A 13,801-nucleotide genomic window follows, 5' to 3' on the forward strand; every position below is an offset into this window, starting at 1 on the left:
TGGCATATCAGAATCCACATTCCTCTGAGCCTAGTATAGTAGGAAGGCCAGAGGTGCAATAAGATGCACCTTAGCAAGATCACAGTGCTTGATTTGGAGATCAGCGTTCTCAGGCTGGCTCTGGGGCAAATTACAATAACTGAAAAGTTTCTTGACTATTTCAGTTTTATTTACCTACAAGATGATGGTTTTGGACTATAGTTTATCGCTAAGTTACTCTTAGCTATAAAATTTGTTAGGATTTTACTGTATCTGAACTTACAGAATGGCAAGCTATCACTGAGAAATTTTAAGTATTTTTTTGTATCTTAAATCTTTGGTTTCCCATGGCTATTCCTAATAGGATCTACCCTGGGATATTTACAAAATGTAGATTTTCCACTACAGACTCACGGAATCAGAATAGCATAGGCATTTTTCAAAGCTTTCTTAGTATTTCTGACACGGCCACTCTTTCCTTTGTTGTTTCATAGTACAATTTGGAATTTTTCCTTTGCTCAAAAACAGAGGAGGGCATATAAAAATTAGAGTTTTGAGAATATGAAAAATAATGATATACTACTTTATTTCAAATAACTGAATATGCAATAGGCAGATCAATGTGTTTTCACATTTCATTATAGAGTAATACCTTTTTCCTTTAGGGAAGCTGGAACCTTCACTTCTTTTCCCTTAATAGGCTCTGGAAAGAAACATTGAACATTTATTTGAAACCAGTATCAAAAGATGTAAGAAGACACATACAATGGAGTCAATGAGCTAGCGGTAAGGTGAACCTGTATGGAAATGATATGATGTTTTCTTTCAAAAATAATTTTAATCATAGACAAAGAAACAACAGTATAGAGTACAATGAGCTGTTCTCTAATCACTTCTATTTAAAATAAATGTAAATTGTTGAATGAGGTACAATCTATTTGTTCATTTAAGGGGACGTGTATTTGGATGAATAGGAACTTGCTTTATCTGTAATTTTAAAAAACACATGACTTCAGCATCTAGAAGTCTTCCAAAACTGTTATAATCAGCACTAACTTTGTTTATTTCTTTCAGGCTATGTTTTTTCAAAAAAATAAACAATCAAATGGAAAACTCTGCATATATCATGTAAATGTGGTGTTTTAGTCATCAGACTCAAGTCAAACAAATTTCAAGAATAAGATTTAAAATAAATTTTGAGACAGTTTCATCTGTGAACTCCCAATGTCTTAAACATGTGGTCCTTAGTTAAAGCAAATCAAGTAAAACCTCATTTATCCTACCAGGTTCAAATACAAAATGATTCTAATCATATCATGCCTTCCAGACATATATATGGGTCTGGAAGACATGATAAATATGATAAATTTATCATACTTATGATAAATTTGATAAAATATATGATGAAATATAAAATATATTTTTAACCTATTAAAAATAAAAGCTAAAACCAGTTTTCTGCCTTTTCTGCAACATTAAATCTCAGTATCTATTTTACTGACAAAAATGATTAATAATGCAGTGAGGAAGGAAGCAAAGAAAGAAATCTATCCTTCCAGCCGTTTTTTCTTTTCTCATCTGAGGTTTGGGGTGGAAGGCAAAAAATACGGTGGTGGTGCTTGTGAATGGACATGCCACTCCAAGCAATCGCTTAGAATCCACTGAGTTCGGGTGGATCTGGATTGTGTCAAGAATGTATTCTGGTGTTCCACTGAAAATGCTGTGTCCCTCAGAGCAAGATTTTCTTGATAGATAAACTAGAGCCTTAAATATCCATAGGCTTGTAGACTTTTTAAAAGAGGCTTTGGTGGCAAAGGAGTGTCCCTGTTGCTATTTATTGTGTTAAGAATAAATAAGATCAATTTTTTCTGTGTATTTCAGCATGTGAAGATGAAATCAAGAACTATGAATTGAATAGACACACGGAGAAGCTTCATTAACTTTTTTTTTTTCAGGCTGACAGGGGTAATTTACTGCTTTGCATTGGCTAAACCAAAAGAATTAATGTATCGTGAAGTGAGAAGTGGTGGGGGGACAGATTCCTGGTGGGGTGGGAGAGCACAACGCCTGGAACTTCACATTTCAAGATACAGCATGTTGATTTAAATGGGTGTCTGTACATGACTGTGTGAGATTAAAGTAGTTATAAAGAACAAGACCTAAAGAGAGGGCCTGCAGACTGCTTCGATTTTGGTGGAAAAAGAAGGAAGGGGTGGAAAAACAGATATACTTTTATAGGGTATATGAAGGTTGTAAATCCAGCACCTTAAATTTGAAGAAAGTCCTCAGAAAATAGAAATAATTTTTATTTCCTAGTTTGCTAATAGGAAGATACCTTTGCTCCCAGGCTGGGTCATCTCCTGCACCAACTTTCCTGCATCTCATTTCTTCTCAGTGCCCTTTTGACTTCAAGGGGTTTTGACCTGATTTAAGAAGTCCACAGACTGGTCTGAGTGTCCCTAACTACCCAGGGATACCAAATATGACCAAAAATGTGGAGACAGTGTTATATGGGAATTCTGCACTTCTGTATTAGTAAGGATTGAAACATCGTTGATTTAGGTCAGCTATTAAGGCCTTTTTCAATGCATCTATCTTGTTTGTCAGGAGCAAAGCATTGGAGAGCACATTTTTTGTGTGTGTTGTTTTTACAAATATGGTAGTTTCTTTGCATTTGACCAACAGCCTACAGGGAGGCTTATGAATCTTGATTATCAGGATCTAGAATATGTTTAAAGGTGCTGGGATATTTCTTGGAACTCTCAAAATAATCTGGTAGGAGGTTGTAATGGAGAAAATGTTTACAAAGAAATAGGCAGATCATTTCAGGTTTTACACCACTCCCAGACACAAAGGCAATAATGAACTAGGGTGAGTGTTCGTGATGAATAAATCATTGGGGATCAGTTTCAAAGTCATCAGCCAACTTACCCTATTCTTAGCTCTAGCTTTTGTTTGATGAGTGGGAACGGCCAAGAAAAAGTATGGTGAAGACAAAGAGAAGCTGGGGGAATCATCAGGTGCATGGTCCTGAGCATCAGAATATGAAAGAAGATAAGCTCTGCTCTGAATTCTCTGGCACTAGATCCAAACATATGCAAGCCTGAGTCACAAAGCTAGTCAATAATTCTAATGTCCATCATATCACGCCGATGCCAGAGGAACCTAAGGGTGCTGCTATTGCATTCTCAATAGAAGGTAATTAGTTAACCTCCTTGTTGCCTGGTTATGATTTGGTTTGCAGTTTCTTGGACCATGGGTGAATCTTGCAACCTCAGATAAGTCAGACTAATAAGAAGCAAGTAGCGAGAGGATAGTGGTGGATGCCAGAAGGAATATAACCAATAATAGGGCTAACTAATAGGGTTGCCTGGTTTCTGGATGGTCAGGGCTGCATTAGCAGGGCTCTGCCCTCTTGAGTGTGTACAGAGGGCTTACATGAGTCCACTAGCCCAGGAAAGTCAGTAGCTGAATCAGCAGCAAAAGGCAACAAGATGTGTCTTTCTCTTGCTCTTTGACTTTGGAATAATCATCCTTAGTCCTCTCTATACCTCCTTAAATAAAGACACAAGCCTAATGATGTTTCTTTAAATGTCTAATTTACTCATGGTTATCACATCCCCAGTAAATATAGCCCCAAAGGATTTCCGTGTAATAATTCTGATTTTTGAAATGTAGCATTGCTTCAGTATGGGTTCTAATATATACATGCAGGTGGAGTCTATAAGAGACCAGCAAAGGTAGGCAATCTTTAAGTTGCTCCAGTGAAATAAGAGGCTATGTAGCAAGTGGAATTGCTGCATTCTGATTCTGCCACAGTTCAGCAGCAAGCTTCAACAATCCTCTCCAGAAACAATAACACTGCAGAGGTTAAAGTCACTGAAATTTTATAGGTAATACTACAATTTTTTCTTTGATTTTTGTGTATAATGAAAATTATATTCAGAAAATAAAGGAAAAGTGACAATATAATTCTTCTAAAATTGTACCCAACTTGTATATAACAAAGATATTTGAGGGCATTAACACAGCTTGAATAAAAAAAGAGGTTCATTTTAAATAGTTCCAAATCAATAATGATATGTAGTAGACCTTTATATACATGATTTTCTAGTGACTGTGGAGACATCTTGCAAATAGTAGAGAATTTAACGTTGAGGAAAAAGTGTTCCCTAGGAAATTGTCTGCAATTGTACATTAACAACAACAACAACAACAACAACAATAATAGAAATTACAGGAGCCTACTCAGTAAAGTGGTCAGTGTGGATATAAATTCTCCCAGATAGGGACTTCCCTGATGGTGCAGTGGTTAAGAATCTGTCTGCCAGTGCAGGGGACACGGGTTTGATCCCTGGTCTGGGAAGTTCCCACATGCCACAGAGCAACTAAGCCTGTGCTCCACAACTACGGAGCCTGTGCTCTAGAGCCCGCAAGCCATAACTACTGAGCCCATGTGCCAAAAAATAAATAAATTCTCCCAGATAATGTTTTCTGGGACAGATGTTTACAAGTACCATTTCCAATTAGTTTAGGCTTCAGCACAAGTGAAGTCTTTAAGTAGTAGTTTAAATTTTTGATAATCATCATTGCCTGAAAGGTCATTTTAGAGGTAAGACCCAAATTTCTGTTGAGTTGTTTTCATAGTGGACAATAATATATGGTTCAAGTATTCCTGTGAAATAAGTGCTCACCAAAATAAGTATATTTCATACTGCATTGGAAGGAGGGAAGGTTTAGATTTTGCATGTATATATGGATTTTCCTGGTAGTGTGTTTCAATAATACCTTTAGTTCTCACACAAACAAGGACAATGTTTTTGTTAATTGTCAGATAAAATGAGAATGGAGGTGAGAAGGAGTCTTTCTCAAAGAACAAGTAATCACTGGTGAAAAAAGGGACTGAGCTCCTCTGTGGGAATTAAGGAAAGTCACCCCAATAGTAAAAGGACTAAGACTATTTTCCACATCGCATATCCAGTTTGTCTATAGATTTTCTAACTTACGTAATGAGCTCTGCACTCAAAGCAAAGGTGCTTTGAAGAATACAAATACAGGGCTTCCCTGGTGGCGCAGTGGTTGGGAGTCCGCCTGCCGATGCAGGGGACACGGGTTCGTGCCCCGGTCTGGGAGGATCCCATATGCCGCGGAGCGGCTGGGCCCATGAGCCACGGCCGCTGAGCCTGCGCATCCGGAGCCTGTGCTCCGCAACGGGAGAGGCCATAACAGTGAGAGGCCCGCGTACCGCAAAAAAATAAAAAATAAAAAAAAAATACAAGGGCCCTATTTTAAGGAGCAAGCAGTATCTGTGTTAAAATGAAATAAATGGGTGTTAAAATCAAACAGACTTGACTTTGATTATTGCCTTTGCCTCTTACCCATAGTGTGACACTGAGTAATTTAAATTACATGTACCTCAGCTTCCTCCTTTACTGAAATGGTGATATCAAGCACAACTTGCAGAAACAAAATATATAAAGTAGATTGCAATGTGTCTGGCAAAGAGCAGATGCCCTGCTTCTGTGCTTCTCCCAAACAATCCTCACACCTTTGTCTGGCTAACTCTTCATGCATCATACTTGAATTTAATATAACTCTTCAGGAAAGCCTTCTCTGATTCCCCAGACTTGATTAGGAAGTCGATAGAGATGGCTTGATGCTTTATGTGGACATTATTCTTAGAAAGAGGTCTGGGATTTGAATGGTACTTAAATAGGAATGTCATGCTCTTTCATAGCAATAAGGAACCTGATAAGACAAAAGCAGACAGAGCATGACTAGGAGTCTTTGAAGACAGCAGAATTCAGAACTCCAATTTCCAAGTCTTCCTCTCTATTCCTAGCTTTGCCATCTTTGTTTTGCCAATGATTAGCAAGTGTTTGGAAAGATTATGCACTAAATATATAGTTAATGAAGGACAGAAAGGAGAGAACCAGAAGGCGTGGAAGCAAACCCTTCTTATACTCTATTTTCCTTCTAATCTTTTTTTATCCCTTCCATTCTTTTTAAAAAATCATTTTTCTGTTTTTTTCTTTCAGAAATTGTAATCAGAGCACTTTAAGTCACAGTGAACTGAAGGAAAGTATTTAACAGACAGGTAAATAAATAAAAGTTTTCAAATATATGAGGGTGTCCTGTGCAATTCTGACCCACAAACCTGCAAAGAAGTTGACTAATGTACTGTGGACACATTCAGATATTTTTGCTAATAAATTTCTTGTGTTATGTTAACTTGACTCTATTACCTTTATCCTTCAGAACTGAAGACGTCTTTCCGGATTTTTCTTTTCTAATTTCTGCAAGAAGAATCATAGGGAGGAAAGGTTACAAGGAATAATGAAGAAAAAATGGCAAGTTCTTTATGTGTTATGTTTACTGAGGCTTAAAGAACCAGAGGGGCTCTGCTTTGGTATTCAAGATACAGGTGTCTACTGGGATAAATTGCTTGTAACATATTGAACTAAATATACAGAAGATAAAAATAAGCCCTGAAATTATTACAAGGGGCAGACTATGGTAGATACAAGAATGTACAAATAAAATACCACGGGCTTTGGAAAAAGAAGGTATGATAAGAGTTATAGCTAACACTGTCTACTTACTATGTGTCACAGGCAATGTTCTCTACTGTTTAGTCATTCAACGTTCACAATAACCCTCTAAGGTTGGTAGGTCTTGTTATTGTTGCTACTTTTCACATAAAGGGATTAAATAACTTTCCCAAGGTCATGTAGCCCTTAAACGGGAAATCTGGGATTTGAACTAATGTCTCTCTGAACTCAAACACAAATATATTGGCTCTGGTAGCTCAATGATGGAATCAGGAAAGGCTTTGGCAGGTGGTACTGAAGAAGAGCTTGAAAGCTGGAAAGGAATTAGACCAAAAGAAATGAAGCTGAAAAGACATTTTACGACAGAAGAGAGAATGGGGAGGCATGGGCTGGACAGTCTGTCAGTTTGGGTGTGTGAGTCACTTGTAACCAAAAGAATACAGTAGAAGTGTTGCTGCGTGACTTCCTAGGCTAAATCAGGAAAAACCATGTAGTTTCTATCTGCTTCTCTAGCTCTGGGGGAAGCCGGCTGCCATATAAGTACTCCAACTGACACCGCCAGGTTGGCAAGACCAAATACAGGCAATCCAGTCAGCAGCCACAGCTGAGCTCCCAGCCAACAGCTAGCATCAACTACCAGCCATCTAAGTGAGCCATCTTGGACATCCAGATGTCAGTTACTTTAGATGTCTGCAGCCCAAGCCGACATCTGATTGTAATCACATGAGGTATCCAAGTGAAAAACTGCTCAGTTGATCCCTCCTGAACTCCTGATTCTCTAAATCATGAGCAAAGTAAAATCAGCTGTTGTTTTATATCACTAAGTTTTGAAGTGGTCTGTAAGCAGAAACAGCACATGAAACAGCTAATAAACAACAAAATACTGTACCATGCACAATATAAGTTCTCCAGTACAGCTATACAGATAACAGAGAAATGATTAATTCTACTTTTAAAACTGGGGAAGGATTTTACTGCATTTGGGTTTAGGTTCCTCAGCTGACTAGAATTTCACTGGTCAGGAAATAACAATTTAACAGTATATCAGGGTGCAGGATGTAAGTCAGGTGTTTTTAAAAGCTGAGGATCTTACAAAAAAAGAACTCCTGGAGTTCTTACTTGGTTCACAGAAAGATAATCTACCACCAATTGACATATGGAATATAGGTAACAGAGTTCTTTGGAGGAAGACATTATCTTTGTTTTGAATAAATTGTGCTTCATGTGTCAACAAGATACCCAAAAAGGAAATGTCTTGCAAACAGTTGGAAATACGGGCGAAGTACACATTACATGCAAGTGTTGCAGAAGCAAATCAGCTTGAAGTCTCATTTACAAATGGAAGCTATCAATACAACCAGTAACATGATTTTTTTGAATGCCCCAAACAAATCTTATTTGCTTTGATCACGTAAACTTGATTTAGTGAATAAACTAAGTATACAAAGGCAAAATAAATCCGAAAGTTAAAAATTGTTTTCTTAATAACATATGAAATTAAAAGAAAAACTGATGTCCTGTGTTACTTTTTACCTGCATGTTTTAAATCCAATCTCATATAATTTGCCTATATTGATATATATTCATATATTGGTAATATAAATTTTATCCATTTTGCTATTGCCAGATGTTTAAAAATGAATACCACACACAAAGTGTGATCAAAAGAGCTATAAATAGCAAGCTAAATTTTAAATAATTTACTAGATAAAAACTATTCATTTAAAGAGAAAAATATTCAATTTCAATAAATCCAGGTTTTTTTTAAAGTTAGGAACCTGAATATCTAACCAATAAAAAGAAATAGAAAATAGCATTTACTTTTTCTTCTAACATTATCCTCTAAAAGATAAAATGTATATATAATAATAGTATTTCCTTCTACAAGGTTTTTGTAAAAGGCCTATGAAACAGACAAAATAAAAAACTGAAATAATGGACAATCTTGTAACAAAAGAAATCAGCACTGGAGTTCCTCCTCAGCACATAAATATTTTGAACCCCAAAAACAATGTGTTTAAAGGAAAGGGTATTGATTAATAATATCTTTGATCTAGCTATTAGTTATTACTCATTGCTCTGAATGATCAAATTCAATATCAATTTATTATTAGAGACATTAGGATATTAAAAAAAATATTTCTGTTGAAGTGTTTTGGCTTGATGTCAATGTCAAGTGTAGCTAGATTGTAAAAAAGAAACTGAAATTGGAGGGTGTAAAAGATCCTAACAGAATCATCAGGCAGCTCAGATTTCCTGGCTGTGTGAAGAATCAAACTCAAAATTCTTAACCTTTCTTTCCCAGCTAGCTCTACTGAAGTGTTCAAAAGTATCACTTCAAAAACTGTGGTTCTTTCCTCTTTCTGAAGATATGTAATTTGCCTGCTGATATGAGATATTGTTTCATGAGTATAATGAATAAGATCAAAGTATCAATTTTTTTTTGGATTTTTCTTCTGATGGAAAGAGTAGCTTTAAAGAACCATATGGAGAGCTCTATCCGTAAGTTCAATGACAGATAATTCCTCAGATCATGACTATTAATGTACATCACACAGCACCAAAAATGTCAAAATTGTTTCATAACATCTCTGTTGCATCCTAAAGTGATACTACCTTGTTCCTAGAGTGGTTCAATTGTGATTAGTTGCATGATTTTTAAATATTTAATATGTGAATGCCCTACATGCCTCTGTCATTGTTTTATGTTCATTTGGACATAATTTTGACAATCAGGGATATTTTAGAAAAGGTATTTTATAGCATTTTTGTATCTTTTTCAAACTCCAAAATATGTTTCATAAATAAATACAGAGAAAAGAATTTTCAAGTAGTCTAAATGGTTTAGCATTCTATGTTTATAATCCCCATGAGAAAAAATAAAATATTTTGATATTTTATGCAATACTAACTTTGAATGCTCCTGAAAAGATGTTATCAGGGTTTAATTTTACTCAGGACATTGTCCATTAACTTTGTAATTAAGTATGACTTGGTCGGGACGCCATTTTTAACTTCTTTTTTGCCTTAGTGATGCATTTAATCATTTCCTGGTCTATAGACTAAATAACCTGGCACACATATTTTTAACATTTTAAAATATTTTTCTCTAAAAATCTGTTTAAAAATTCTCAATTTAAAACAACTCCAATTCAATTATATTTATATGTTGGTGTCTTTTTTTAAAAACACTTGGAACTTCATTGTATTTCTTAGTCTTTATTTTTTAATTTAAAAAAAGAATATAATTTTGCAACCTGTCTTATCCTCTAACAGGACATCCTAATTAAAGAGTACAATATAAAATTTCTTTGAATGACATGTTAACAGTGTTGTTAGTACTTGAAGACTATGGTAAGGTATTTCTCAAGAAACTGTAAATAAGGGAATTCAGAATGTTTTCTGAAAGTTAAGCTAATAATCAATACAGAATGTGGAGAGTTGTGGAGTTCTGAAAGCACCAATTATATAATACTATATAACACTTTGTATATGCATCTCTGAGAAGTTTCCTTCAATTACTCAAGCACTGTGTTGTTCTAGGCAAGCTGGGCTGTGTTAACATGTTAAGACTGTGACATGGAGCATGGCATAGGAATTCAAAACAACTAACAGATATAGAACTTGTCTAATGTGTATCTTGCAATCACCACGGAGATGGAAGTTTTGTCCAATGGACTAAGTATTCTAGTCCTTTTGACAAACTCTTTCCTATAGTAATATAGGTCTTCAAATTACCTTAGCTGAGGTACTTCCTGAAATCATCTAAATACTCTTTTCCTTTGACTGAATTCTGATAAAACTTTATAATTATGATGCTTTTACTCTGTGTAGCTTGGCTGCAAGAAGAGAATACTTTTCAGAATTCTGGACTGTACCTCAGTGGGGTGTATTTTACTTTATCTGTAATCGGCTCTTTTAGAAAGATCAGCAATATGCAATTATTTAAAAAATAAATTAAGCACTCCTTTATATATTTGGGAGCTGAGATAAACTAGGACACCCTAGGCAAATAATTTGCTTTCTAATCCCTAAAGAATTTGTTTTTCAAAGAAAACTTTATTAGCTATGAATTTTTCTCATATAATCACGTTCAACTTAAGATATCAAAGTTCTCATGTTTTCTTCAAGAAAAAAATCTTTTTAACAAGACTGTAATTTCCTTGAGGGCAGGCAAAGCTAGGTCGTGGTCATTCCTGTATTTACATATAATGATGAAGTGTTGTTTTGTATGGTTAGACACTTTTACATAAAATCTTGCTATGAATGGGATGTTTGTTTCACCCTGATATTCATATGTTAAAGACTAATTTAAGATTTCCATACCATTTTTTAAAATTAATGAACTATAATAATTTTTAGAGTAGATTAAGGTTTATAGTAAATTGAATGGAAAGTTCGGAGGGTTCCCACATATGTCTTCCCCTAATACACCCCACCTTCTCCATCATCAAATCCCTAATTAATGTTGTATGTCTGTTACAGTTGATGAACCAATATTGATACATCATTATCAACCAAAATCCACAGTTTACATTAGGGTTCATTCTTAGTTTTGTTCATTCTGTGGATTTTGACAAATGTATAATGACATACATATACCATTATAGTAGGATATAAAATAGCTTCACTGCCCTAAGAATTCCCTGTGCACTACCTATTCATTCCTCCCTCCCCCCAAACCCCTGGCTACCACTGAAATTTTTACTATCTCCATAGTTTTGCCTTTTCCAAAGAGTCATGTAGTTGGAGTTATATAATATGTAAACTTTTCAGATTGGCTTCTTTCACTTAGAAATAGAAATTAATGTTCCTTAATGGCTTGATAGCTCATGGCTTTTTATCACTGGAGAAAATTCTTTTGTATGGACATACCAGAATTTATTTATCCATTCACCTATTGAAGAAATATTTGTTGGTTTCAAGTTTAGCAACCATGATTAAAGCTGGAATATTTGTGTACATTAGTTTTCAACTCATGTGGATAAATACCAAAGAGTATGACTGCAGGATCGTATGATAAGAGTACATTTAGTTTCATAAGAAACCACTAAACAATCTTCCAAAGTGGCTGTACCATTTTGCATTCCCTCCAGCAAAGCGTGAGAGTTCTTGTTTCTCCACGTCCTCCCCAACATTTGATGTTTCAGTGTTTTGGATTTGAGCCATTCTAATAGGTGTGTAGTGGTATCTCATTGTTTTAATTTGCAATTTCCTAATGATGTATGATGTTGAGCATTTTTTCATATGCTTATTTCCCACCTGTATATCTTCTTTGGTGAGGTATCTGTTCAGACCTTTTGCCAATTTTTAAAATGATTTGTTCATTTTCCTATTGTTGAGTTTTAAGAGTTCTTTGTGTATTTTGGATAACAGTCCTTTATCAGATATGTATTTTACAAATATTTTCTCTTATTCTGTGTTTTGTCTTTAAATATTCTTGACAGTATATTTTGCAGAAGTTTTTAATTTTAAAAGAGCCCAACATATCAACTTTTCATTTAAGGGTTGTGTCTTTGGTGTTGTATCTAAAGAGTAATCTCCAAAGATAAACTAGATTTTCTCTTATGTTTTCTTCTAGGAGTTTTATAGTTTTATGTTTTACATTTAGGTCTATGATCCACTTTGAATTAATATTTTGAAAAGGATGTAGGATTCGCATCTAGATTCTTTTTTTTTCTTTTTGCTTGTGAGTGTCCTAGTACCATTTGCTGAGAAGACTATCCTTTCTCCATTGAATTGCTTTTGCTCCTTTGTCAAAGATCAGTTGACTGTTTTTGTGGATCTATTTCTGGGCTCTTCATTTTGTTCCATTGATCTATTTGTTGATTCTTTCACCAACATCACAGTGTGATGACTAATGTAGCTTTATAATAAGTCTTGGGTGTCAGTCCTCAGACTTTGTTCTTCTCCTTTAATGTTGTCTTGGCTATTCTGGGCCTTTTATTTTTCCGTATAAACTTTAGGATCAGTTTGTTGATATTCATAATATCTGTTTGTCAATATCCATTGGAATTTTTATCATGATTGCATTGAATCTATAGATAACTTTGTAAAGAACTTACATCTTAACAATTTTGAGTCTGCCTACCCATGAATATAGAATAGATTATTCTTAGATTTATATCTAAGTCTTTCCTTTTTTTGGCACTAATGTAAATGGTCTTGCATTTTTTATTTTGTTCATTCCAATTTTTCATTGCTGGTACATAGGAGAACAACTGACTTTTGCAGATTAACCTTGTGTCCTGCAACCTTGCTATAATCACTGATTATTTCTATGAGATTTTTATTGATTCTTTAGAATTTTCTAAATAGATGATCATATCATTCAAGACAGTTTTATTTCTTTCTTCCCAACTGGTATGTCTTTTCTTTCCTTTTCTTGTCTTACTTCATTAACTAGTACTTCCAGTACAATGTTGAATAAGTGTGCTGAGAGGGGACATCCTTGCCTTGTTTTTTATCTTAGTGGGAAATTTTCTAGTGCCTCATCATTAAGTATGATGTTAGCAGTAGGTTTTATTGCAGATGTTCTTTATCAAGTTGAGGAAGTTTCTCTCTGTTCCTAGTTTGCTGAGAGTTTTTATCATACATGGATGTTGGATTTTGTCAAATGATTTTCTGTATCTATTGAGATGATTTTGGTTCTTGTTTATCTGGTTGATGTAATGAATTACATCAATTTATTTTCAAATGTTAAACCAGTTTTGCTTACCTAGAATGAATCCTACTTGGTCATGGTATATAATTCTTTATATACACTATTTAATTTGATTTACTAATATATTAGACTTCAATGAAATTTTTTGAAATCTTTAACAGCACTTTAAACTTTGTGATGGATATGTGCATATAAAAGAAAGTTGAGGTCTGAGACTCTCAAAGAGGCTTTGGTTAGAGTAAAAGCAAAAGCCAATGCCATTTTAACAAACTAGAAACTGTCCTTCCTACAGTGCTTAGCAGTGTGACAAAGTGATCCCCCTGCAGAACAAGAACCCCACGTCTATTTAAGTTTCTTCACTTGGGAGCAATATGTCAGAAGAAGAATACATTTTTTTTGTATTTTGAAAAGGTAAACTTGATTCATTCAATAAATATTTATTCAATGTCTCTTTTGGGCTCAGAGCTGAGGAAAAAAAAAGAAAAGATGGTTTCATGGAGTTCAGTCTATGCTGAAAGGCATCCACGTAGACAGATTAAGTACAATGATAGAGACACATACACAGGGCTCTGAGCTCATAGCAGAAGGACTGACAAACTACCTGATG

At 34.9% G+C, this 13,801-nt stretch overlaps 1 protein-coding gene across 8 annotated transcripts in view; it reads right to left on the bottom strand.

Moving 5' to 3' along the window:
- Window positions 1-13,801, bottom strand: part of TRDN (triadin) — a 373,155-nt gene that overhangs the window by 81,283 nt on the left and 278,071 nt on the right. For all 8 annotated transcript variants that reach the window (XM_082668827.1, XM_082668826.1, XM_082668823.1 and 5 more), the window contains 2 exons: window positions 6,225-6,275; window positions 632-682 (listed from right to left, as the gene is read on the bottom strand). In XM_082668827.1, the coding sequence (XP_082524953.1) occupies window positions 632-682; window positions 6,225-6,275 (102 nt within the window). The remainder of the gene's footprint in view (window positions 1-631; window positions 683-6,224; window positions 6,276-13,801) is intronic.

The sequence above is a fragment of the Grampus griseus genome, assembly GCF_964374135.1.
Source record: "Grampus griseus genome assembly, chromosome: 13".
Taxonomy (NCBI): domain Eukaryota; kingdom Metazoa; phylum Chordata; class Mammalia; order Artiodactyla; family Delphinidae; genus Grampus; species Grampus griseus.